General features: G+C 37.6%; 1 protein-coding gene across 4 annotated transcripts in view; it reads right to left on the bottom strand.

Annotated features, from left to right (window-relative positions):
* The window catches only part of LOC124157110, a 28,079-nt gene extending 1,039 nt beyond the window's left edge, over nucleotides 1-27,040 (bottom strand). The window contains exons 1-9 of one of the 4 annotated variants that reach the window (XM_046531606.1): nucleotides 26,813-27,040; nucleotides 26,457-26,540; nucleotides 26,096-26,303; nucleotides 23,670-23,852; nucleotides 21,143-21,315; nucleotides 13,564-13,788; nucleotides 11,196-11,745; nucleotides 4,418-4,914; nucleotides 1,871-2,127 (exon numbers count right to left, since the gene is read on the bottom strand). In XM_046531606.1, coding sequence (XP_046387562.1) covers nucleotides 1,871-2,127; nucleotides 4,418-4,914; nucleotides 11,196-11,745; nucleotides 13,564-13,788; nucleotides 21,143-21,315; nucleotides 23,670-23,852; nucleotides 26,096-26,294 — 2,084 coding nt within the window. In that variant the 5' untranslated portion in view covers nucleotides 26,295-26,303; nucleotides 26,457-26,540; nucleotides 26,813-27,040. Of the gene's footprint in view, nucleotides 1-1,870; nucleotides 2,128-4,417; nucleotides 4,915-11,195; nucleotides 11,746-13,563; nucleotides 13,789-21,142; nucleotides 21,316-23,669; nucleotides 23,853-26,095; nucleotides 26,304-26,456; nucleotides 26,559-26,629; nucleotides 26,724-26,812 lie in introns of those variants that run through there. The other 3 variants (XM_046531607.1, XM_046531608.1, XM_046531605.1) reach the window with 3 other exon arrangements.
* Between the last annotated feature and the right edge of the window lie 435 nt (nucleotides 27,041-27,475).

Here is a 27,475-nt window from a genome sequence, read left to right as displayed (position 1 = left end):
GAATCTCAATGAACACTTCTGTGCAAGCTTTCTAGAGAACAACTTAGAACATGAAGGGAATGTTACTAGTGATGATTACTAGAAAATTTTATGAGGGTGAGAGTGAATACCCGACTCGAATTTCGAATAGTGCATTGCTGAATACTGTCACATGCATTTTTCCACCATTAATTAATTCCATGCATTAATTATTGAAGGATATATTATTAGTAATTCTATACTGCCTTTATTGCAATCCTTAAATTAAATAAAGAATTGAAAATTACTTAAAAATTAGATAATACAAAACAATAAACATAAACGTCATCATGCATCTGCATGCAGAAAAGGAACAGCCAATCTTGCATGCATTTGAAAGTATGCATGTTGGAGATATTTCTTGGTGATGTTCCCGTGGAGTCATCAGCATTATACATACTTAAATGCTTACTATCACTGACAAGTTTCCGTAAAAATATTATTAAAGAATTGAACCAAATAGAATGTGCTAACCTTCATGTAAGACCCAACCATTATCAACAGATTCAAAGATAATCATGGACGATCCGTGCTCTGTATTCGAAATTCAAATAATTGATAACTCAGGGTCATCGAATATAGAATAGTGTAAAAAGCTCATTATTCAAGGTATTCGGTGATTCAACTATTTGAACATCCCATCCCTAGTTTCCAAATGTTGTATTAGGTATGATGTCAATAGGGGGGAATGCATAAAATTGAATGGCACACCACGCCTGGTAACAATGGCTATAAATAGTAGTAATGATTTAAGAAACCACTGAGAATTTGTAAATGATACAAATAAAATGCTAATTCAAAATAATTAAAATATATATGCAAAATTAAAACTAAAACAATTAAAATAATATGAAAAATTAAAACGAAAACAATTAATTACTGTATTTCTAAGTAGAATAGCCGTATCATGAATATTATTTTATTTTTAGTGTTCTGAGGGTGTTTCTGCACTCATTTTTGCACAGCAGATATTTTTGAAAACCGATTGAAAAGTGTGCAAAGTTGCAGTGTAAATAAAGCTTCAACAGGCAGAACTAGGGCCTCCACTGTATCTCCTTCCTTAACAAAATTAATCCATTCTGGGGGACTCATTGTAATGTAGACTACATTATAAATCTGCTGAATCAGCATTATTTCAAGGAAAGGAATCAGTTTAAAGAGCATGAGAACATGTAAAACTGTGCTTTGTTGACTAATAAGGCATTTATTTATATAATTAATGACATACGAGTGGGCTTCCCCCGCTCTTTTCAATGCAGGTCCACAGAGGGATAGGTACGTTTCTAATTTTAAAATGTTGAAAAATGAGGCATGTACAAATTTAATTGGAATGTTCATGTACAAATTGAGGTCAGAGGACCTCTTTAAACACAACATTGGAAGTAATTACACTATCCTCTGTTAAACGCACATGATGATTCATACTTACGTATCAACAGGAGACTTGAATGTGGAATCAGCCGTATACTATTGATAAAAGTTATTTTAAGAATGCGAGATATTGTTGCAAATGAACAAATGCATCAGTTTGTGCGCCGTTAACGTCAGGAATATTTACCAGTTTTTTTAAAATTATTTAAAAACCAATTTTAGGAAACAATAGCAATATTTAGGAAGTAAGATATGCCGTCGCATGTTCTTTGGTAAATTCTGTGCATTTTGGTACCTCATTTGTAGAGTTTGGTTGTGTATAAGTTGAGAAAAAGGTACCTATACAGTAAAAATAATATAGAAGATTGTACAGGTGGACTCCTTTCAGATTGTTTGGCGAATCCATCGTGTCAAGTGAGGCTGTAATGTATTCCCTTGAAGGGAGGTCTGAATTCGATGATGGCAAATGAGCCTTTCTCACCTGATAGTGAAGCCAGGCAGGTAGCGTCCATTCTTCCACACGCCGCTCATGTAGATGGCAGGTGCTGAAGCTCGCAGCTGTGACATGGTGGAGAGGAGCAGGGGGCCTAGGTCGAGGGCTGACGCTGGGGCCATGGGGAGCCACGGCAACACCTCAGGGCTGCTGAAGCCAGAGGGTGCCTTGGATTCGTGACTGCGGACCAAATGGGGCCACGGCATGGGGCCTAGGTGCCGAACATGCAGCGGGAGCTCTTTGCGCTGGCAAAAGACAATTCACATGGACTAACCTTACTTGAGAGTTGAAAAAAGAAATTGTTATCGTTAAATCAACAAAATACTAAAGTTATGTCTGAGGGGAAGCAAGCATCTCATTTTCAATTAGAAATTGCAATCAAAATGATAGTCGAAAAAAGTAGGCCAGATGATGATACGCTGTATCGAAACCGGTCGCAATATATTTTATTTTGTGAAACAGCTAAGTGTTTTCTTAACCTTTGTGCATCATGAAGGAGTTTCACCATGTTACGCCAACCACCATCGCAATTTTCATTGAAACTACAATCATTTTAATAGTTTCATTCACAGGACAAAATTTTATAAAGAAAATGAAATAGAATATAACCTGAGGAGTTAAACATTGGGATGAAATTAAACATGTATAATTAACATTTCCCACCACTGGGACCACATACTTTACCTTCTAATGACTTACTTTCAGAGGAGCCTCGTAGCTGTGGGTGAGGGTAGAGTGCTGGTTGAAGGGCCTCTGGTTCCTATCAAGGATGAAGCCTTACCCCAAAAACAAAATCCTCGAAATGTGATAGGTCCCAAGGATAGGGAATTGCCCCCATGTGTGCATTTCACATAATGGTGGCTTATTCTGGGGTGAGCTCTACCATCACCTACGCACATCAACTTGCAGTGGAATCACCAAGTGAGGTTTGCTTTCGACCCACTACCAGTTCCTATGTTAGCAAGAGCACTGAGGGTTGATGTTTTCTGTGGAAATGTTCCAGCCTGCCTACCTGAAGGCTGCAAATATGGATTCAAGCTTTCACTACCCAGGGAATGGAAGTGTGTGATTTCGCAACTAGTTAAATGTAAGACAGGACTGTGCAGTTCCAATTTCACAAGTGAAATAAAGACAATCTTATTAATAATTACTTGCTACAGGGTTGGAACTATGACATATTTCCTTATGCACTATTTTTGGGGGTTAAAAACTTAGCTGAATTCAGAGGAGTCTTCATTAGTTATTTCAAAGAGTACCATTTCAGCCCGATGGTTGAAACTGAGCTCGGAAGTGAATTCAATGGGCTCATTCACCGATACTATTTTATTATAGATTGTGAATGGGAATGAAAAATAAAGACCTATATTTTTTGGTATTTTGTTCTATTGCGTAATTCTCGGGCTATTTGCAATGAATAATTGATGGCATTGTCCCTTTATCCGATGAGTTGACGACATAACGGACTCATGTTGAGTACGTCACCACTTCTCAGCTACTCCTTGGCTTTGTGGATTGTCATTATATGGCTCATTGTTGTTTATGACCTAGTGAGCAATCCCTTCCCTCAGTGAAAGCTTCTCCCTCCCTGAATGTGTAATTGAACAAGAACTCAAACGATCTCACTAACTCATGAAAAGTGGACGGCAACTTTCATGTTTTCCTATTTTAAACTTATGAAGAGAAAATGGCTGACTATGGATGGTTTATTCATCATTCTATTCCATCAGCCCATTAATGTTAATGAAGTGTGGTTTCTGGTCTAAGTGGACAACCGCATTATATCCTGGGACAAAACCTGAATGTACACCTCATATTTTTGCTTTGATCACGGTCAAAATAAAACATTCTCAATTGTTTCTGTTTGCCATCCACTCTTTCACCAGTCATGCATTCATTGGCATCCACACATTCGCGATTGCTTTCAACTCACAACCAAAGCTGGTTGCTATGCAAGCAGGTGCACTAAGAATCGATATTTTCTGTGCATCGAAAGAAATCGATATTTTCTGTGCATTGTTACATAAGGGTCTAAACAACTGGATCTACTCTTTTCTTGGGGTTTAAACTTAACAGTGGACAGAGACAGTTTCGATTAGCTATGTTTTGATCTTGAAAGTACTTTTTCCTCCCTTGTCAAAACTAAGCTCCCTGGTGAATATTAGGTATTTTGATCCAGGACCAAACTACATTTTCATTGATTCGATCTGAGGGTTAGCTTGAATGGGTGAAGGTAGAGCTCATCCCTGACAATTCCACAGGAAGTGAAATTAAACATTTAGGGTAGGATGGCCAGTTTCTTTCCTTGTGCCACCTCAAACTTCAAGAGCTTTTTTTTGGGAGCATCCAGTCTTCACCTGGGATTTTTACCTGTGACACTTAAATCAGCATCCAAGTGCTTTACCCACTAGGCTACCATGCTCTATAAATGCTAAACAAAACTATATGAACACCTTATATTTTTATTTTCATCTGGACTGAAACAAAACTTTGTCATAATGTTTTGATTGCCATCAACACTGCTTTCTCTGCACTCACCTCGTCGTCTGATTCATGTATGTCTTCCATTCCGATCTCGTCGCCGTAGAGGATGCAGGGCGACCCTGGGAGCATCATCTGCAGAATGAGGGCCCCGAGACTGCCGTTGTGTGACACGGGCAACTGGGAGGCCACCCTCTGGCCCCCAGGCACACTCGTGCTGCCACCTATGCTCCACATCACCCATGGCTGGTGAGTCTCCTCCTCGACGGCTCCCATTTCATCGCTGCCCAAGTGTAGAAGTGTCTTCGGCGGGGCGGAAAGGAATGCCCCACCCACCCCTAGCACCCTCTGCACCTTGGAGACGAGGCCCTCAGGGTCCGTGACGTTGAGCGTCACGTGCACCAGGTCGAAAATGTCTTCCAAGTGCATGCCTGCTCTCTCGATTGGCTTAATGGTGGATACTGCGGCCTCCTCACTGCACACCAGGATTCGATACTTGTCTTCCACTATCAAGTGCTCGTCTTTAATGTTTTCCACCTTGGATGGCTTGAAAGCTGTAACAAGACCACAATGAATATATTATTTTGGAATGACTCATGGCAACATTTTAGGGATAGGTCAGTTTGCTTCATTGGTTCTCAGGTCCACCACAGTTCCTGTGCTTAGAACTGCAATTGGAAACAAATTTTTCCCAATACTTTACATAAAAACTTTATTCAGCATATTATACAATACATACTTTAAATAGAAAAATGTTATGGAACCAACCACTAGTGAGAAAAATATATCGATGGCTAAGTTTTAACAACACATATATCTAATAGGGTGGTTTCCTATTATTTTTTATTGCCTAAATCGAAAGATTATTACTCCTGGAGTACGTATTTCACGCTTTTAGATTTTTAAATGACGATATCTATTTTTCGCGATTAAATGAAAAGTGAAAAATTTCAAACGCGCGAAAACACGACGCGTAAGTAGGAATGGTGGGAAAAAGTCCGTGCGACGCATTTCTGGTTCCCCCTCCCGCCTCGTGAGGTGACCTTGATCGAGGCTCTGAGCACTGATAATAATAATAATAATAATAATAATATCTTTATTTGCCCAACGATCTAGTACATTTGCAATGGTCAAGATATAAGGCACGTCAATAATACATGTAAATACAGAAAAATACAGATATACATAATTAATCAGGAATAATTACCTGTTAACATAAAGAGTTAAAATTCATCACCTAAGTATTCATCAACTGAATAATACATTTTAGCCAGAAGTAGTTTTTTTAACTTGGCTTTAAACAAATTAGAATTATTTACATTTTTAATCTCCTTCGGTAATTTGTTAAAAAGTTTGATGCCCATTTCTGTGGGCCCCATTTTAGTAACTCTGGTGCGTACAAAATTGTGATGAATATCACTTTGCGATCTAGTGTTATGGCTATGTACACTGTTATTGAAAGTGAAATTTTTCAGGTTATTCTTTATATACATAATAGTTGACAATATATATACACACGGAATGGGTAGTACAAGCAATTCTTTAAATATTGGTCTACTGGGAGACCTATAGCCTTTATGAGCAATTATTCTCATGGCCCGTTTTTGTAGACAGAATATTTTAATGGATTTATAAGTTGATCCCCAGAAAATTACACTGTAAGTAACATGTGAATAAAAGTCACTGTAATATAGGTTTAATAAAGTTTTCCTTTCCACTGTGAAACTGAGCTGTCTTAACAAGTAGCAAGTAGAACTAAGTTTGCCGCTGATATATACAATGTGGTCTGCCCAGGACATTTTGTAATCCAGATGTATTCCTAAGAATTTACAGTTATCCACTTGATCAATAGGTTTACTGTTCAGACTTACACTGATGTTTTCTGATCGTGGGCCACTGGTCTTAAAGTGCATTAAATTGCTTTTGTTAGGGTTAATAATTAAAAAGTTATCCTTTGACCATTTACTGATCTCATTTGAAATTAACTGAGCTTGATCAATCAATGATTGTTCAGAATTGGATGACACTATCACTGTCGTGTCATCAGCATATAAAACTGGTGTATTATTTTGATTGCAAGATAAGGATGATGAAAGGTCATTTACATATAATAAAAATAATAGTGGACCAAGAGTTGATCCTTGTGGAACACCCACTGTTGAATGACGAGCAGTTGAAGTATATTTGACTCCATCAAATTTTATGGTCACCACCTGAGATCTATTGTGTAGATATGATTTTATCCATTGATGCGGAGTACCCCTAATGCCCAATCTATAAAGTTTAATCAATAGCTGGTCATGATTTACAAGATCAAATGCTTTCGTAAAATCATAGAATAAAGCCATAGTTTCATTTCTATTATCAATGGATACCAGTATTTTATCAATTGCATGAGTAATAGCAGTAACTGTGGATTTTCCTTTTGTAAACCCATGTTGATTACTAGAAAGTAGGTTATGTTTGTCTAAAAATGATACAAATCTTGAGTAGACTATTTTTTCAAAAATTTTGGAAAATGCATTTTGCAGTGCAATTGGCCTATAGTTATTCAAATCATCAGTATTACCTTTATTCTTATAAGAGGGCACAATCTTAGACACTTTGAGTGAGTTTGGAAAAATTCCAAGTCTCAGAGATTCATTAACTAGATGCAGAAATGGAGACTTAATCATATCATAGCTGAGGTATATTACATTACCAGGGATCTCATCAACACCAGAACTATAACTGTATTGGCATGAATTTGCTATTACGGACTTTAGCTCTATTTCATTGGAGGGCATCATAAAGATAGAAGGTGCCTTAAACGCAGCAGAATTAGTGCCAGGACTTACATCTGAGGTGTCAGGTAACAAATTAAAATGCTTATTAAAAGCATCAGCTAGATCATACATACATTTTGACTTTTCACTAGAAGTGAATTGAGAGCTGGGTAAGACATAGTTTTTATCTTTGTTTTTGGCACTATTTATAATTTTCCAAGCAGCTTTAGTTTTATTAGTAGCTTTAGATAAAGTTGCATCATTATATGTTTTTTTAGCTTTCGAGAGAAGAAGTCTGTACTGTTTTTTCATGAGTTTGTAATGGTCTTTGCTTTTGGAACTACCAGACAATTTTGTTTCATATGCCAGTTTTTTAAGGAGTGATGAGTAGAATTTTATATCATTTGTGATCCAGGACTTTTTTTGTCTAAAAGAATGTATTTTTCTCGTTTCCATAGGAAATGACACATTAAAATGGTGCAGATAAACTGAGTAAAAACTATGGAAACTCTCCTCAAAAGATTTAGCATTAAAGACCTCTGACCAGTCCTGGGAATTGAGAGACAGTAGGAAATGTGACATATTCTGGTCAGAAAAGTTTCTTTTGATTTGGCACTTTGCTTCAGGATTTGCATTGTATCTAAAGGTAGCAATTAAGGGAAGATGATCTGAGATATGCTCATGAGTTACCTGGGTGCTCACATCTTTGAGGTCAATGTTGGTTAGGATGTTGTCTATCACTGTTTGGGTGGAGTGAGTAACTCTAGTGGGAGCAAAGTTTGTTATTTTGATATCAAAAGCGGCAAGAATATCTAAGAAATCAGTTTTGTCTTTTGTATTGTGGAGTAAATTGCAGTTGAAATCACCGGTTATTATAATTTTAGAGTACCTGTTACATTTATGAATTTCTTCAATTAATCGTTGAAATTTATCCAGAAACACCCGGAAATCAGTGGATGGAGATCGATACAGTGAAACTACAATGAATTTACACTCGTCTTTCATAATTTCAACAATACAATACTCAAAAATTTTATCAGTCGATCTTGGAAAATTCGTACATTTAACTGGTGTGTGGCAGAGTGATTCTTCCAGTAATATAATTACACCCCCATTTTTATAGTTTATACGGCAGAAAACATCGACAGTGCGATACCCTGGGAGTTTTATTGCGCATATTTCTTCTTGGTTTAACCAGTGTTCACTTAAACAAATCACATCCGGTTTATATTCACTCGCGAGCACTTCAAGTTCAAGCAGTTTATTGCGAATACACTGAATATTCAGATGTAGCACTTTTATCTGCGAGTCAACTATCCGGGAAGGGGATTCTTTGTTGCATTCCGAAAAAAATATCTGTCCACCACTACACCTTCTGGCCACACGTCATTGTCAATTAGGACGTTGCCGATATCGGGACTCACAGATACCCGAAATGAGGCATATTTATTATCCCTTACCTTAAGCTGTTCGATGTCTAAGTCCTTACTCGATGACCCAGGAACTACTTTTACGACAAAATCAGACACATTCTCAATTGTGGTCTCTGGAAGAAACCTCCACACATGCAGATGCGTCTTCCGTGGAACTGCCGACAGGGTACACACTGAAGGAGGTTTGGTACCAACGGCCAGCGGGGTTTTCCTGCGACGTCTCGATTTCACTACTGTGTAACTATCACCATTATCAGGAGTTTCCCTCGTTGGATCAATCTTTACTAGATTGACATCTTTACTAGATTGACATCTTTACTCGCATTGGAATCAATACTAACTGTTTTGGGGACAAAGGTCACATGTTTGGTAACATTCCTCAGTTTGGTAGTTTGCTGAGGATTTTTACTATAATCTACTCTAATCATCGATGAACTTTTTTGCACAGGATTTGCTGGAGGATGGACGGCAGGCACAGGTTTGACCGTAGAGAGTTCTTGAGCGCACACTACTTTGTTAGCGTACGTCGAGCTGTTACTTGAGTCCACCTTGGATCGAAGTTCGTTCTTTAATGACACTATTTCATTCTTTTGCGATTCGATTAATTCTACACAACAAGAAACATTGAATTGTAGTTTAAGAATTAATTTGAACATGTCTTCCTGTCTTTTATGGATCTGGCTTAATGAGTCACATGGCAGCGAGTCACATGGCGGCGAAGTCACACATTTTTTGCAGCGATAAAGGAAATTTTCACTGTTAATCACTGAATTAGCTAACGATTTAGAGACACCAACGCATCCTAAATGAAAGATATCATTACAGCCATATTCGCACGATAAAAACGTTTGGTTTTCGCCAATTACTTCGGAGCATAACGCACAAGCTAGTTCACTATCCGCCATCTTTCTGCTATGTCTGATAGGATGCAGGATGCTAGCGGGTAGCCGAGTACCTTGCTGGCTGGTAGCGCTTGGCTTAAAAAAGGTTTATTAATACCTTATCAAACGAAGAAAACTTTCCGACCTTAGCCAGTTTTAATAGGTGATTATTAAGACATGTTTCCCTGAGCTCTGTACCTCATGCATGCATTGGCAACCTCAGACGATGTATAACTCCTACCCTCTCGTGTAGAAACTAGGTCCCTGTGACGTCACGTGGAGTGGAATCGCATGGGCGCCAATCTGGCCTTTTTCAAATGAGGATAAAATTTGGCCCTTGCCATTCGTCTAAACCGGTATTTCAAAAACCAAATAATTTGTGTATTATGAATACACTAATGGTGGGTAACGAATCGCAATCAATGCCTTTCGTTTTCTTTGATGAAGGAAACTACCCTATTCGGCTGGTTTGAGACAGGTATCTTAAACAAAGCGTAATAGCATTAAAAAAATAAAATACAAGCAAAAAACAACCCTTTGCTTGCAAATGAATGCTTCTTTTTCAATTTTATGAACTTTTGTTTTTTAATTTCAGTGTGCAAGTAACAAATATTAATCGTTTTTTTTCTCTCCTGAAAATCTGCTATATTTGATACGTGTTGTTAGAACTTAACCATCGATATACATACTATTTTAGGCAGTTTTTATTATTCCATAGCAAAGGCATTGATACCTTTTGAAAATTAAACAATGAAAACAAACCAGGAACCGTGAACGAGAGCCAACATCGGGAAATAAACCAGAATCGGAGCAGAAAAAAAAGTGAGACCTCGAGGGTTAAACATTGTTGCCCAACCACACAGCTGTCAGTGAGTCTGCAAATTTTTCCAGCTTCAGTTACTTTATTTGTTCTGGTTCGTGTTGCCCATAATACCCCATTCCATAGCAAATAATGCTACTTAAGTAACTCTTTGAGCCTACCTGGGCACCTACCTCCATTTCAACTGCTCTTGTCTATTAAAGTTGATTGTTCATTTTTGTGACACAGAAGTTGTCACCATTGAATTTTTTGATATATCCACAAGCCACATTAAAAGTTGAAAATAATGTCATAGAGCCTTAATATACCGGTTTGAACAGAGAATTTAACACAAAATTAAGAGTGCATATTTAATTGATAAAAAATGACATTACATGCATTTGCAGCTGAGTTCATCAGGCCTCATTGTAATTTTTACTATTGTCAGTTAGGGCACCATTAATAATATGGTTTTATGGTAAAAATATTTGAGCTATGTATGTGTTCACTAAGCACATCAATTCTTGTCCCTTAGGACCCAATTTTGCTCATCAAAGAGTGAGTGAACCCCACATTTTGCTTGTAATGTAATGAGAGCAGAAAACATAAAGGAAATTATATGAGAAGGGATAGCAAAAATGAACAAGTGACAGATAAAATCTTCCATTTACAGCTATATGGGACTAGAAACAAAGATGACATGATGAAAGATGGCATCGGAATTCACAAACCAATATATTTTAGTTCACAGAGACTGAAACAAAATTAGCTTTTTTCCGACAAAATGATCATGGTAAATGAAACAAACTTTGTATATTTCATAAATTGAAGCGTTCCAAGTGGCTTCCCCTAGAAAATGATCCTTAGGCGTCAAAATCAATCGGAAAATATATAAAGTGGTGTAGAATGTACAAGGTTTGTTTCATTCACCATATTTATGGATCGAAGTTCACTCACAGCTTACAACTCTCCTCCACTTGAGAAGACTCGGCAAGATCAATGGATCATCAGCCAACCCTTCGAGGCCTTTGAGGTAAAACCCATCCACTCCCAGGCTCATCCAGTGCACCAGAGCATTCGTGACAACTTTCTCGCCGTTCACGGCCTTGCTGGGAATTCCCTGCTGCTCACTGGATGTTGCGTGCACTGTGGAAACGTTCCCATCCAACTCGGACAGCTGCGATATGAATGGATGTATGGGTAGGTCAAGGAGGAGGGAGATGTTGACCTCGTGGAGGGAACGGGATAAGTACGCAAAGTCAGACTCCCCGCCGAGGGCTGGCTCGATTTCCGTGAGGCTCGCCACCTGAACGTGGTCCTCGGGATAATGCCCACTCGTGCGCAAGACAGCGTTCAGATATAGAACCTGCACTCCAATGGCTTTCAGGTAATTGACACGGGATGTCAGGCCTGCCAGGTCACCAACGCCATCTTTGCTCTCCCGACTGATGCCCCAACCGGCACCCACACCACCGTGGCCACTGTCTCGGAAAGATGCAGGGAATACCTATGGAAAAAAGCAATGATATTCAAAAGAGTAAAATGACATGTTTGGGAGAGAGAGAGCAGTAAAATAGTTTGGGACACGTGGGCAAAGCCATTGTGATTTTTATATTCTTCAGCATACAATAATAATAAACCAAATTTATTTTAGCAGAAATTAAAATTCAAATGGTGATGGAAGGGGAAGGGTGTTTGTATTCAATTAAGCATATATTTATCTTAAAAAACGAGCTAAAAATCATGGATAGAATAGATAGTACGAATAACATTATTCTAAGTGCATTAAAAAAAATTAAATAAGCATAAATCTAATGCTATGAATCATGCTATTCTTAATACTTCTACTATAAGCAGCGGTAGAATCATAATTACTACGGAAAATAAACGATAAATATTTACTTCAGATGTTAAATATAAATTGAATGGATTTTATTCCTTTTCCTGCATATTATCTAATATTTATGCTTAAAATAATAGTTAATTACTGTTCTCAAATAATGTATTACATTTAGAATCTTCCAAAAAAAACTTGTTCCATAATTTACATATATTTATCTTTATATTGAAAAAGATAACTTTATAGGCAGTTCATAAACGAGTTCAAAAATAAATATGTATATATTTTAACAAATGAAATTTTTGTCCTACGTGGCTTTTCAGCTTATCCTTAGAAATGCATACAATAGGTTTACTTTACTGTTAGTGTATGTAGTTTATAAATGCACTATTTGCTCAAGACAGTCGAATTAACTTGTGGAAGTAGAAATTCAAAAATTAAGGGAAAAAGTTATGCAAATCAAAACAAGATAATCAGAGATGGGCAAAATACACGTCAAATGTATTTTAGATACAAAATACAAATTACTTCTAAAAATTGTATTTTCGATACTAAATACAAATTTAATTTCAAAATACATTCTTAAAATACAAAATACATACCTTCACCGAAGTTCTTATCTAATAAAAAAATTAATATCAATTCAAATATGAACTATTTTTAGAATGAGAGGCTCAAACATTCCTACAATGTATTTGTAAGTAACTGGCAATCAGACCATTATCCAGGGCAAAATCTTTTAAATAATATGGGGAATATATGGTAATAATTTGTTTATTTCACTAGTCTCACTTAATCCTCCTTAATGCTCCTTTCCCTTCAAAAGCAATAATGTTTCAAACATAGAGACTGCTAAATTACTTCTTTTGCAACTGTGAATAAATCCTGCAAAAGAAAATAACCTTTCCACAGGAGCACTGGATGTGAGGCCAGAGTTATAACGTACAAACAACTTTTTTACAGCCGGATATGCACTTGCACATATCGATTTGTCACCTAGAAATAGCAATACTTCAATTTCATTCCTATTTAAAACATTGAATGAGGAATGTCCCGGGTCATTTGAAAAGGTTTTTACAGAAGTAAATTAAGGGGCAATTTATTGTCCCTTAGATGGCAGGCTAATACCGATTCGGTATCCCTGCCATATCGTCGCGTGCTCTTACAAATTACACACAAAAAAATTATTTGTATTTTGATTTTGAAAGTATTTTAAAAATACAAATTACTCTTTAGATGTATTTTCATTACAAAATACAAAATACTCTCAGAAAATGTATTTCCGATACAAATTACAAACTACAAATGTATCGAAAATACGTATTTCAAATACAAGTATTTTCGATACTGCCCATCTCTGAAGATAATGAGGGGTCACTTTGTAACCTAATGGGCTCTAGTCTCTAAATGGACTTCAAACTATTCAAATAAGTCAAACAATGGAGTCCAAATAAGTCAAATCCCTGAGGATAAAATAATGCTGACCTCATAGACAACTGTTCCTTGCCACCAGTCATTCTCAGGTTTGCAATCCCGTGGCATAGTGACTATCATGGCCACAATGACACAGAATACACCAACCAGCATGGACATTGCTCCAAAGAAACACGTTTTCCTGATGAATTGCCAGTTCCAATTGATGAAGAACATGTCTTCACTTGATCTTGGTAGTGTTAGCGGAATGCCCATTGGTTTCTTCACTCCATTCTCCTGTGAATAATGTTGAAAATGAGGCACTGCTGTGGGAAATTTCTTTGATTGTTAAACACAAAGTTGATGATAACCAACAATGCAATAAAAGTATATCTGGGTTCATCCAGATCAGCCTCTGAGTCGAGATCAGACAAATGGGAGGATATTGGGAATACAGTACATAATTATTTCTCCCTTCAAACACCTCATTTAAATTTTGACATTTTTTAGGCTTATATTACTCCTCCATACTATCATACCTCAATATTGAAATTATTGCTACCATTCTGGTAAAATTTTCACTAGATTTTTAAATGTTTTTGATGAGTTGAACAAACCATGGATACTCAAGTTTATGTTTTCAAGGCGAGAACTCCATGTACACCAATAAATATTGATTACAAAATGGCATAATGCTTTCATAATTAAATCTCCATTTTCTTTAGGCAGGGTGACCACAAAACTTACATATGTACCTAGCTTAACACTTCACTAGATGTGTATGTAAAGTGGTCTTCATGCTTTTTGGAATAAGACATTACAAAAGTAAAGTAATTAAACTTTTAAAGAATTTATCAAACTTCAAGATAGTAAAATAGTTGAACTTTCGTTTGTGAATAATAATCTAGAGTGTGCTAGGCATAAAAATTCTTGCGAGAACATTTTCATGGTATGCATACTCATAATAGAATCAAATTAGCTCACAAGGGCTGTCAGACTCACTCATGATGCAAAAGCATGCGTGCTATCTACAGAAGAATTATGAGTGTAATTAGCATCTATAAAAAAATGCAAATGAAAATTTTTATGATTAAGCTTGGCTGGACATTAACCAGACAAATGTTTTTTTTTCTTCAAAATGAACACACTACATACAGACATCACAAAAAACAGTCATATGACCGGAAAACTATATTAATTGATTTGCAAAGCATTCAAGCATTACTTAAACACAGCCTAACTATGAGTAAATCGTTTACTACATATGAGCAAAAGCTGAACTAATTAGCAGGCGGTAGAAGGAACTATTGAAAGACCTACCTTATGTTCCATTTGAGCTTCAACATTTGCAGGTGGCATTTAGCACCCCTTTTTCCCAGAGGACTTTGAGAGTTTTCTCTCAAGATGGGAAACATCAAGCAAAAGTGAAAATTATATTTAACCCTTTTCGTGGAGTGGGCCGAGGCATTGGCTTTTGCCACCAGGGTGAAAAGTGCAGCGGACCAATATATCGACTCTTACGTAGTCCATTATTTAATTTGCTATAACTTATTTCAGTAAACATAAAAATACTAGCTGACCCGGCGAACTTCGTACCGCCTCACAATCAATGAACTTACAGTTTACTTACACCATTTATAAATCAGGAGCGGCTGTATCGTTTTTAATCATGTTTAATTTATTATAATAAAATAAGGGTACAAATTCAATAAAACTACGTAAATGAGTACCAAAATTGTTTGTCAGAAAGACATTTTCTTTATTGAATCTACATAGGGTGAATCGGAGCACGTTTACGCGGATTTTTTCAACAAATTTTCTTACGTTTTAGCTTAAGAAATTTTGGGCATTGTGGTTTAATAAAGCAGTTCATGAAATACAAATTATACGCATTCAGTTGTTGGCTATTTGCGTTATTAGCTGTAAAAAAATGTTTTTAGGTCCAAGTCTGTTGCATACACTTGGCCCATTCAGGGGGCAGGTTGACACGACCCCAGACCGACGCTTGACTGGTGCTCAAAATCATGCAAGAAAAGCCCCTATGAAGCAGCATTCGCATTAAATGACTTAACGCGCGCCAGTTTTAGTATCTCTGTTTGGAAAAAATGCACTGTGTAAACGTACTGCATGCTTAAACGCACCACGGTGAGCCCTACACATTCGGGTTTAATGTCTTGCGTCAAGCACCTTCTGAGAAACAACAGTTTTTGTTTTGTTATCAGGCGCAAGATGAAGCGGATGAAGCTAAATAAATATAGCGAAGCAAAGCAGTGACGCAGCAAGGGGAGGTTTTGGGGGATAACCCCCCCCCCCCCCCCCCCCAAGAGCTTAGAGAATTTTTTTATGAAAGATTTTGTTATTAATATTAGGGAGACGGATGACTAACAAACAAAACATATTTAACTATTCACACAGCCGCAAAACCCACTATTTTGAACCATTTATCTCAAAAAATGTCTGAGGGAAGTGCCCCCACACTTCCCGCTTACCTTAGCGAGTTTTCCATACCCTACAGACCCGTGGTATTAGCTGCGCCCAAAACCCCCTATCCTAGCTACGCACTTGAAGCGAAGGAAGAAATACAGAGGATGGTTTATCGACTCGTGAACATAGCACGCTAAATTGACCATGAGAAAATCATGGGTTTTCATTAGCACATGAGCACAAACAACACAAAAACTGAAAGAATGACCATGCGATTTTTTAACCGTTATCACGAATGCAACACGAATTGTAAATTGAATACGTTTAGCTCAAAAGGGCATATGAGTTGAGATCATGGAATCTTCGGAATGAGGACTTCCTAACCTTTGAATTTTCCTTTGATCATGAGCACAGAAACTACATTTTTCTGTAAATCGTGCCTTGGTAAGCCAGGTACGTCCAAGGACTTAAAATATTCAGATAGATAGTTGGTGATTTCGTCTTCGTTTGTTACACATTTAAAAGATTCGAATCCATGCAGAGTACGAACTATTTGAATTTACCTCGTTTTAGTCATCCACATCTTCGTTCTTGCTCGCTAAATCAACCATCTTTGATTCTTTTGGTGATCAATCATATTCTGGAACTCTTTGTTGATGAGCAAACTAATCGATTCCTTGACAGGAACACGGACATTACCGTTTGTCAACAATTGCTTGGAGATTTGTTTACAAACACGGTAGTGAAGTGTCAACTCGAGCTGGGCCACGGCTGGGCTTACAATCAGCTCGAATTAAATTAAAAAAATGTAATTTCAATTTAATTAATATTTTGAATATATTTAGTAATTAAAATGTTATATTGTTACTAAATTCAGTTATTAAAGTGGTAAAAACAAAACTAATTATTTAATTTGTAGTTTTGACCGACTTATCAATTGTTGTGTTACTATAACTCCTAAAAGCATGCCCATAGGAAAGAAATGAATTTTTTTGTGAAATTATCCTTTTTTTAATGGCCTATATGTTAACCCCGCCTGTGACGAATCCAAAGAACCAAATCTCATTGAAATCGGTGCAGCCGTTCTCGAGTTATAAGTGTTCTAACTAACACGATTTTCGACTTTCTTTTATATACATATATAGATTTTGTCAATATGAACCAGTTTAACCTCATCAATTAAAAAAAAAAATGCTTATGGATATGTAAAAAAATAGCTTTGTATTGTTTTTTTTCCTAGTTGCTACATTTTATGAAAATACCCTCCTTATTTCTCGCCAGTACCCCAGGAAGAAGGATAGCACTACAAGGGTTAATGGTGTTTAGAGTCGTGGGTGACTGTAAGGGTGTCCAGACCCCCCAAAAATGAGGAAAATGAAGAGTCGTGCTTGAATTAAAAGCCATAGCATACCATAATATTGCATCATATGTATAAATGTTCTAACATATCTATATAAATACAAAATATCACAGGGTTTCATTGTTTAAAATGAGGTAACGTAACCTTGCACTGATCTTAGCCCCCTACTAATTAATGATCCAATACATAGCTAAGCATGGTACGCGTAAAAGAGAAAAACCAGAATGGCAGAAATCACCCAATAGAATTTCACAACTAATACTGATGCATCCTGACAGTTGGTATCACTTCTCATTAATCAGAGTTTAAACTCTGCATTGATGAGAAGTGATAAGTGTGAACTCTGCACTGGAGCTACACATTTAGAGTTGCTAACAGTAGTCCCCCTATGGACCCTGTCCCTCCAAAATGATCACCTATATTAGCATAGGTGGATTTAGGGGGGCATGTGGCCCCCCCAGATGCTTAAAATATAGAGAAATTTTCAATATGGCCCCCAAGAAAAAATCCAGGATCCACCCTTGCATATTAGAGTGGGTCGAAAAAACTCATATCTTTATTTTTAAGCTTTAATAGTGTGGAAAAGTTGCAAATTGTAGAGACAAAACAAAAGAAAAGTGAATATCAAAATCGGTTGACATCTTCTGGTTGCGTGTATGCCCTAAAGTTTGGCAGAATATGAAAAAAATTCATTTTTATGATTTTTTTAAAAATTCCTGAAAGAAATGTTTTTGTAATGCAATAGTTTGCAAAATTTTCAAATAGAGCCTTAAAACCTTGAATTTTGATTTTTTTAAGATCATTTGATATATTTCAGTCATGCATCGGGACAAAAATTTGCCAAAAACGGTGATGTAAATTTCACGTTTACGAGTTCTTTTTGATATCTTCAACACGTTGCGTACCGGGGTATTTAAATTCCTAGAAACGCTGATTTGGAAATATGTGCCTATTAGGGCGTAATGCCTTTGGTTTAAACATGGTTAAAAAGCTAATGTTTAGAATATAACTTTACCCAATCAAACGTTATGATGCATCAATTCATTATGAATAACTAACAACAACTGAAAACATACTAACGTATACATATTGTACGCTTTAAAATTGTTTAGGTTGACGTGCCTAAATGACGAGAATCTTCGTCATCCGTCCGGAACGTTTGGTAAAAAAATGACGACGATTCTCGCCATTCGTACGCAACCTGTAACATACTTTTTTAAAATGTAACAGTTACAGTATTTTTATTTTTAAACATAAGAACATTGTGTTTTATTATGGTGTGAATAAATAAACAACTTCCAGTCACGCAATGACCCCAATGCTGTAGAAAAGAAAAGTTGCTGAAAAAAGATAGTTGTGCCTATGACATGATGGGTGATAACAGGCATGGTAGTTTTGGCTTGCTCTATATTAAAAAAGCTGAAATATTTAAGTTACAGTATAGTTTTTAACAATAAACTCACCTTCATAAAAAAGAATCTGTCTTGAAATTCAGCTCCACAAACTCTTATGGTATCAACTCCCTAAGCACGGTAAGGAGGGGAGCATGACCAATCAACTGACTACAAGTGTGTATCCGGGCACCTAGTGCTGGGTGTATAGTAGACTATGTGACCATATGCAGCACTAAAAATATGTTATTCCTGGAAAATGGTTGTGTGGATGTAAATATTAAATCAGAAATGAATTGATTTCCTTGCAGACTGATAGTGGAGCCACAAAATATGTTGGAAATTTTTTTCCCCAACGTACCTGAGCGAGGATCCCTTCCGACTCACATCCCATGCCAATTCAAGCAATAAAACAAAGAGCATCTACCACTACAGGGTTCCCACTCAATCTAAATTATACGATTCACGGTTTTTTCCAGGTTTTCACGGTCTAAATGTCATAAAATTCACGGTTTGTAGATAAGGCATTTTAGACAGAAATATTGATCACGTAACAATCATCGGCCGCACATCAACTACAAATTTAACGAATGCAACAGATGCCGTGAATGAAAATGCAGCAATTAAAGTGCTATAAATGAAGTTCAGTGGCTGAGCTGTCTATCTATTATGATTTCACCTATCGTTAGCAAAATGCAAGGCCTGGTTGTGAGTGGGGAAATGGAAGGAGCAGGGTGGCAAGGAAGTGAAGAAGTGTCTGATTTTTCACCAGGGTTAATGAACACTTTACCGGTTAACGGTCTTCCAATCACAGGCTTAAGGTCAATGTGTCGCCATGGCTCACGGACCAATAACTGCTCTTCGAGTACATGTGTGTAGATAAATGCGTGGACAGTGTCTGCACGTGACTCGGCCTGGAAACATGATCCAAATATGGATTTTTCTTTTCATCTGTCAATTGCAGTTCTACAATCTAGTTTGAGAGATTTTTAAAGTTTTCTGACGAAATTCACGGCTATTTCCAGGTTTTTTCATGGTAGACTAAATAGGGTGGTTTCCTATTATTTTTTTATTGCCTAAATCGAAAGATTACTACTCCTGGAGTACGTATTTCACGCTTTTAGATTTTTAAATGACGATATCTATTTTTCGCGATTAAATGAAAAGTGAAAATTTTCAAGCGCGCGAAAACGCGACGCGCAAGTATGAATGCCGGGAAATCTCTCTGTGCGACATAATTCTGGTTCCCGCTGCCGCCCTGTGAAGTGACCTTGAGGCGAAGCTGAGCGCTGATACGATGCAGGCTGCTAGCGGGTAGCTGAGTACCCTGCTGACTGGTAGGTAGTGCTAGGCCTTCCTTTGATAAGGATTATTAATACCTTATCAAAGGAAGAAAACTTTACAACCTTAGCCAGTTTTATTAAGTGATTATTAAGACATGTTTCCCTGAGCTCTACGCCTCATGCATGCATTGGTAACCTCAGACGATGTATAACTCCTATCTTCTCGTATAGAAACTAGGTCCCTGTGACGTCACGTGGAGTGGCATCGCATGGGCGCCAATCTGGCCCTTTTCAAATGAGGATAAAAACGGACCATTGCCATTTGTCTAAACCGGTATTTCTAAAACGAAATAGCTTGTATAATGTGAATACACTAATGGTGGGTAACGAATCGCAATCAATGCCTTTCGTTTTCTTTGATGAAGGAAACTACCCTATTCATGGCTTATTCACGGTTGAGTGGGAACCCTGTACTATTAACACAGCAATGAACTCACATCTACTCACTACCACAGCTGCATACAAAACCACAGAGAAAGGAATAACCATGGCGCTCACAGCTGTACTATATTGTTATTGTTACAAGAATTGGAGCTAGTACTGAAGCTGAAGGTGACCTACAAGGCTGATGTAAACAGCAGCGTCATAGCAGTATGAAGTGTCAATATCACCCCATGTTTTTCTGTGACATGCTCAGAATCAAGTGAAAGGTCATAGCTTATTCCTTGAGAGCTATGTCAAAGTTTTATCTTTTCTTTGCTACTGCTTTGCTTTAAAATAACTATAGTGAATTACACTGCTTGCAATAAGTAAATATGCCTGATGACAGGAATGAGGGATGTGAACTTTTTCTGGTCTTTTATAATCACAAGGCACTAATAGATTACAATGGGCTATATCCATAGAACATCACAGCACAAAGTAGGGTGATGTTGCTACTACATACTGCTGCAATGCTCACGTGGCAGACGGCTCATCAGTAAGCCGCCTACATTTCAGCGGTCGAACTAGCTTTATTTCCAGTTTTACTGTTCATCATGCCATGCCATGATCATGATCATGTATGATCATACTGTTCATCATGATCATGCCACACTAGTAATTCCTCTCTCTGTCTGTGAGGCAAATCTCACAGATATGGGCTAATAAGCATTCAGTATGATTCATGCTAAAAAGTTCTCATTAGCCTATACCTGGCAATTAAACGTTGCAATATCACTTGATTTACTGAGATGTTGGTAATGATGTGGATGATGTGAATTGAGGAGCTGGACACAAGCGTTCGGTTCTTGTGCTGAACTGCTTGATGAAGAGGAATGAACACTTTTAACGCTTTCTGTGCTATTGATGTAAACCTGCTGGTCATCTGCAAAATGGATATCAGGAATAGCCTGTAACTGATGTGTTAGCCCTTTTCTACTTACTGTAATATACAACATAATTCATATTACAGTGAAAAGGCAAACAATAGGCAAACCTTTTACCTCTATTAAAATTTCATTTATTTTCACTATCAAAAATGGCAGAAGGGCTTTTACATAGGCTGACTGCAACAAATAAACAAAAACTTGCAAAGGAAAAAAATAGCATACTTGCAGGTAAACCACAACATTGGCACCTGGAGAGTGTTGAAATGTTTGGGAGAAGTTTAGGGAAAATCTGATGATGGTGGCAGAGGAGATGAGGTCCAGGGAAGGATATTTTTGGGGCCTAATACTAAACTTTTGGTACTTAAAGTAAGAGCATTTTCGAAAGCACAATTGATCAATTTAACTGGATTCCAAGCTCACTTGAAAATCTCTGACAGCAGTCTCATCTGTTTAACTGTTTCAACTACCTCTATAGGAAGTAGAGGGGGATTAAGGTCACTGAGGACGATTCATCACTTTCCATGGCACATTGGCAGTATACGTCTCTCAGCAATAATGTACCTGAGGTACGTGTAAACAAGTTTCTTTTCGATATTATCATGCATATTTAAACATTGTTGTTTAAGCTTGTGAAATAAAATATTTAATTGGAGAGCCACCTTAGATGTTGCCATTTTTATTAATTTCCTTGAAAAACCCTGGGGGCGAGGGGGCTGTAACTGCCCTCTCCCATTAATTCCCAACTGAACATAAAAGACATTTAGCAACGTTAAAATTCCAACAATACCATTTGTGCCGTAGTCAATTATTCTCGTTTCCAAATATTTTTGCGGGTGAGGGGATGTGGCTAGAGCAACAGGGGAAGGGTGAAATTCGCTACATGCAAAGTAGTAAAATCAAATTTCCTTCCACTTACAGCTCATTTCAGTACAACTGATTCAATAATTACCAAGATATAACACATCGAACTTGGGCATTTTGACTTTTTCTAGGACAGTACATGGATGTCTCCTCATTAGTGGTAGTTCGAAATATATATCATATGAGATGGCTATCCTCAACGTTCCAGTTAACTCAAAATGAAACTACAGTTCGCTACCGATTATCTAGGCTAATGATGGGGAGAGACGGCACAAATAATTGGAAAACATTGATAATCCAAACTTTCACTTAAATGTATTGTAATGCTCATAATTTACGTAAAACAAACAATATTATTATTTATGCAGTTACTTTGTTATTTAAGAGTGCTTCCCGGGCTCATTGAGAGCTTTCGTCACCAGTTCGCGATATTTTTAGCGGCGATAACATGGTTGCGCTTGTATTATTAATGCTCCATTTAAGGTCTGGTTTTGAAAACCACGCATCCGTGGCCGCGTGATCACGGATACAGATAAGTGGTTTGCACAAATGCTTCAAAACCACTGCTTGGCATCGGAAACTACACTGTCAGGCACCATGCCACGTAATTGCGTCTCGCACAAGTTGCCCAGGTTGCAACTGATGCGTGACGTGTATCCGTGATCAAGGAGTGCGGTTGCGCACTGCGAGGCTTGGAAAACAGGAACACAGTGCTTCCGTGAATGCGCTAGCGTGGGATAGCTTCCATTTTACGAAGGGGATTCTAACGGAAATAATAAGTCCTGTGTATCCTAACATTAATGCCGTGATTCCGATGATTTTGCATCCGATTTTTTTACAAAGATCGAGGAAAAAATTGAGCGAGAGTGAAAATCATGCACGGATAACCCGGATAAACCAAAGCCGGATAATTGGGAGTCTGCTGTAACTTGATTTTCAGGCTTTTTAAATTCCCTTAATATGTGACAGTCGTGTATGATGACAAAATCCTTAATTACTTTGAATAAAGAGGCAAATTAATGAAGTTATGCTTTGGTGGCAAATTAAAAAGACAAATATGTATCATAAGCCGTAACTCCAACTCTGCATCAGATTCTCTGACCAAAGTTCACAAGAGGCTTAGCACCAGTATGAGCCACGGTTTTGAACTGATTTCTGAAGTAGGTAGAAATTTTAGACCTCTTGGATCAAGATGACTTAGAAGACTATTTTCATAACATAGTTACATGAAACTCCCAGAGAAAATCTAGATATGTTCACTAAAAATATATAATGAACCGTAAAAAGTATAGTATTTTTATTTTCACTCTTGATTTGGGAATTGTATCAGTAGCTTTCTTATCTTGATTTCTAGGATAAAAGTATAAATTTTGTTGCCGATCGTTGGGGCTTTCACAGCTACTTTTTGACTTTCCCGTGTACATTATGAGCGTGTGCTATAGCACCCACTGTAGACACGCTTACGCCTCTACACCAAATTAATACTCACCATCTACACCCTGGAGGCAGCTTTCGTTAATGGGACCAATGTCTCCCTCAACCGTGGCCGCAGGGCCCAAGTATCCAGATCCTGGCGTTCCGTTTAGAGCACTTGAGACCAGAGTCATTTCCAGGTCTATGTCCCCGGATTTGATTGGGTCATCGTACACCATGCCAGGGAATAAGCCCTCACCTTTAATGGGGAAGAAATAGGAATTAAGATGATCAGAAACAGACAATGAGTAGAATAAATAGAAACAACTTCCGTTGATTTAGGAATTATCAAGCAGGAGTGGTTCTAGAGGTGGGGTTGAGGAGGCTATAGGCCAAAAATATAAAAGCTTCAAGGAGACTATAGTCCAGTTTGTTCATAATGAAAATCAAGGGCAGCCCAGGGCCCACATGTATACAGGCCAGAGAGCAAAAAATATTAGTGTAAGTGCAAAAATTCCAGAGAGGAAGAATTATTTGCTTTAGAGAGGATTCAAACCTGTATCTCCCAAATTCACATTCTGAATTCAGGAGATCCAGGTTTGAATCCCAGACAAGGCAAATGATTTTTCCTCAGTGGAATTTCTGTACATTATGTAAACTTGCAGGTGACTCTGTAAATGTACACTACTGGCTAGTCTGCGGATATTCCTTAAATAAGTAATGATTGTTACTGTAAGAGAGAGAGAGGGAGAGAAATGGGGACAGATAGAAAGGTGCTTTATAGACTGGATAGCTTACATAAAGAATAAATTTAATCATTAATTTGAGAAATTTCCATGAATATCCAATGTTTGCAACCCAATCAGTTGTGACCATATTAACCACTTCAGAGGCCACTGAATAATGCCTTGGATGACTAAGGTAGTTCTAAATTTGTAAATAACTGTCAATTACATTGACAGGTTTACCTAAAATTATAATGAGTTTAAGTTTCTGATAGTAAGCATTGAAATAAAAGACTAGGAAGAATATACTCATAATGAATGTAATGGGATATCCTATTTTAAAATGAGGTGATGAAACCTTAACCTAGATAGTACAAAGTAAGAGAATTATCTATTTCTTATGATTTTCTTATGGAAAAAATGATAAGCAGCTTATCGTAAGCTAAGGGACTTATACATGGCAAGGATAAGATTTTAAGGAAGAATAGGTAAAGAATGCCATCAAATATCCTCAGATTAACAAATTTCGCTTCTGTTGGTTCGCTAAAAAGGCAGCAGAGCAGCGTACTACACATGCTACCCTTCTATGTCTGCCATTAATTTAAAGGTGGAATTCAGCGATTCTTTAAAAGAGCTGAACAACTCATAAAAGATTTTCCCGTAAATAGAAAAAAATAAACAAAATAGCTACAGGGAGAATGGAACTTATGACCTACAGCTCTTCAGCAGTGCATGCTGACCACTACACCACAGCGTCAGATGAGGAAGAGAGGCGTAGGTACCTCTTTAAAATGAAACTGTATCTAGAAAAACTTAGATGCTTCCTGCTTGAAACAAACTGAATTCATTCAAGGCCCACACAATCTGACATTTATGAATTTTAATTTTTGTTCAGTTAACCTGATGAATAAATTATTGATATTAGACTTTTCTTTCCGGAATTTTTATATCCTACGTCACTATTGATGTGAAAACATGTTTCTTTCTCACTACCGTGAATTCGACAACATTTCATCAATGTGAATGGTTTTCAATTTATGGCCGTACGATGTTATTTCTACTCACACCATAGAAGCGCCAAGAATGGAAAAATTATTCTTATACATTAATTCCTTAATGAATACGCTTGAATGATGAAATGATAGCATCATATATGGAAGTGCTGAAAGTTAGACCTCAATTTAATCATGAGTCTGGATGTTTGTAGGCCTGGCTGTAAGAAACCCATAGGAAAATGCCAACCTGCTTACTTATAAGCTCCTTCCTTAATTTTTCCTTTCACCTCATCTCAATGACCTATAATGTGCTGGCAGGGAACTTGGCTTCAATTATATTATTGATCTATCATCTTCAAATATCGCAGATCAGGTTTTGTGCAAGAGAAGGAGAGATGCAAACCTGAAAGGCCAAAGTTGCCCAACTGAATCTAACAAATATTCCTGAGCCTAAGTCTCCTGATGGGTATGATCATTACTTATGTTACACTTTCCATTGGGGCTAAACCAATAATTAATATTGCTTATGGTGGTAGTCCATTCAGGGTGAATATAAGGGAGGGAGAACTGCCCCTAGAATGAAGACGTAGATTCACATACCCAATACTGCCCCTAAGTGTTGGAAGATAAAGCCAGGGAATAACACCACAACATACACAAAAAATGTGTTACAATTATTCAAACCAGAGCCCTTAATATTAAATTACTTATTTTTTTGAGAGTAGATGTTCTATGACCAGTATTAATGCAGCCAAATACTTAATTATGCCCTATGAACTCACCTGTAGCTCCAACGGGAGGTGAAGGAGTTAGCAGGGGGCATGTTGAGGCCGCTTCTTCTTCATCAGGCATGAATTCACTTGATGAAGGAGATTTAGCTATACTTTGGAGTCCTCCCACGCTAATTTCATCAACACCGGGCGAAAAACACACCTCAGGAACCGAGGTCAGCGGCAGTATTGATGGGTCAGCTATACTCATCCTGATTACCTAAAGATGGTCAAATCCACATCAATCAATCACAATTACTGCTAATTTATCAAAGAATTAAACGCTACAGCTGGTTTGCACTTGGATTAAAACATGTAGGCGTAGTTAGTGAAAAGTGATTTTGCTACTTAGCAGCTATGGGGAGATATGTACCTAACTGGAGAGACAACTGGGGATACACTTCCAGATAATAAGGAGGACAGTTAACAGCATTTGAATGGAGTTGATGACATGGAGCTGGGAAGAAATAAAGAGCTACTCGTAAATTAGCGAGCAGTTGCCATTTGAGAGTCAATAGATCATCAAATATTTCGAATTATGCTCACAACGAATCTTGTCATTCGCCCTTTAGAAACGTAATAGAGAAAACCTTAGTGAATGCTTGATACTAGAGGTTATTACTTAAACTGTGAAAGAAATTTCCAATAAATTTATACGACAACTGTACACACAACAACAAATTTCCCAGTTCCACTCCCTAATTAGACGAAATACTGCAAAAAACGAACCTGTTTGTAACAGCTGAGCCTTTCCGTTAATCTAAAACTGCGTTATCATTCAGCCGAACTGAACGGAGCGAGGCTGCAATTGTCCACAGCCTTTTTCATTGACCCTATAACCCTTTTAATGCAAGGGTCGACTTCTTCCACGCTCTAACACAGTCGAAGAAACGAAAATATTTATTTTTAGGGACTAGTTCGAGGTCTGCTGGCACGAATTACACAAAAGAGTATCCTCACATCCGACTCTGAATGTGTTGCCGCCCTTCCCGCGCTGTAATGGGTTTACTAAAATTGCCACTAGCGTCGCTGAAAGGCCAGACGATGCAAATTAATCGGATATGGAAGCTATAATCGGGGCTTCACTCAAAATTTATACTCCAGATGAATGAAATATCATGTTTATGACTCTTCATGCTCTTTTTTGCAGTTTTAAATACTATTCTGCCAAACATCGGAAGGGTGTGGACCGCTCAGCACTCATCGCCGCTCTGCGGACATTTTTCAAAACAGATTAAAAAGCGACCGAAGTGGCAATGGCAATCGACGTTTATGGAAAATAGGGGAGGCTCCATATCCGCTGGGTCTGCTGGATTTAAGCAGGCTGACTAACGAAAATCCGTTGTAGCGCGATGAGCGCGATATTAAAAAATGAGTACAGATATCTTACAT

The sequence above is a fragment of the Ischnura elegans genome, chromosome 4 (genome assembly GCF_921293095.1).
Source record: "Ischnura elegans chromosome 4, ioIscEleg1.1, whole genome shotgun sequence".
Lineage (NCBI taxonomy): Eukaryota > Metazoa > Arthropoda > Insecta > Odonata > Coenagrionidae > Ischnura > Ischnura elegans.
Note: the sequence above shows the minus strand (reverse complement) of the source record. Positions and strands in the feature narration are given on the sequence as shown.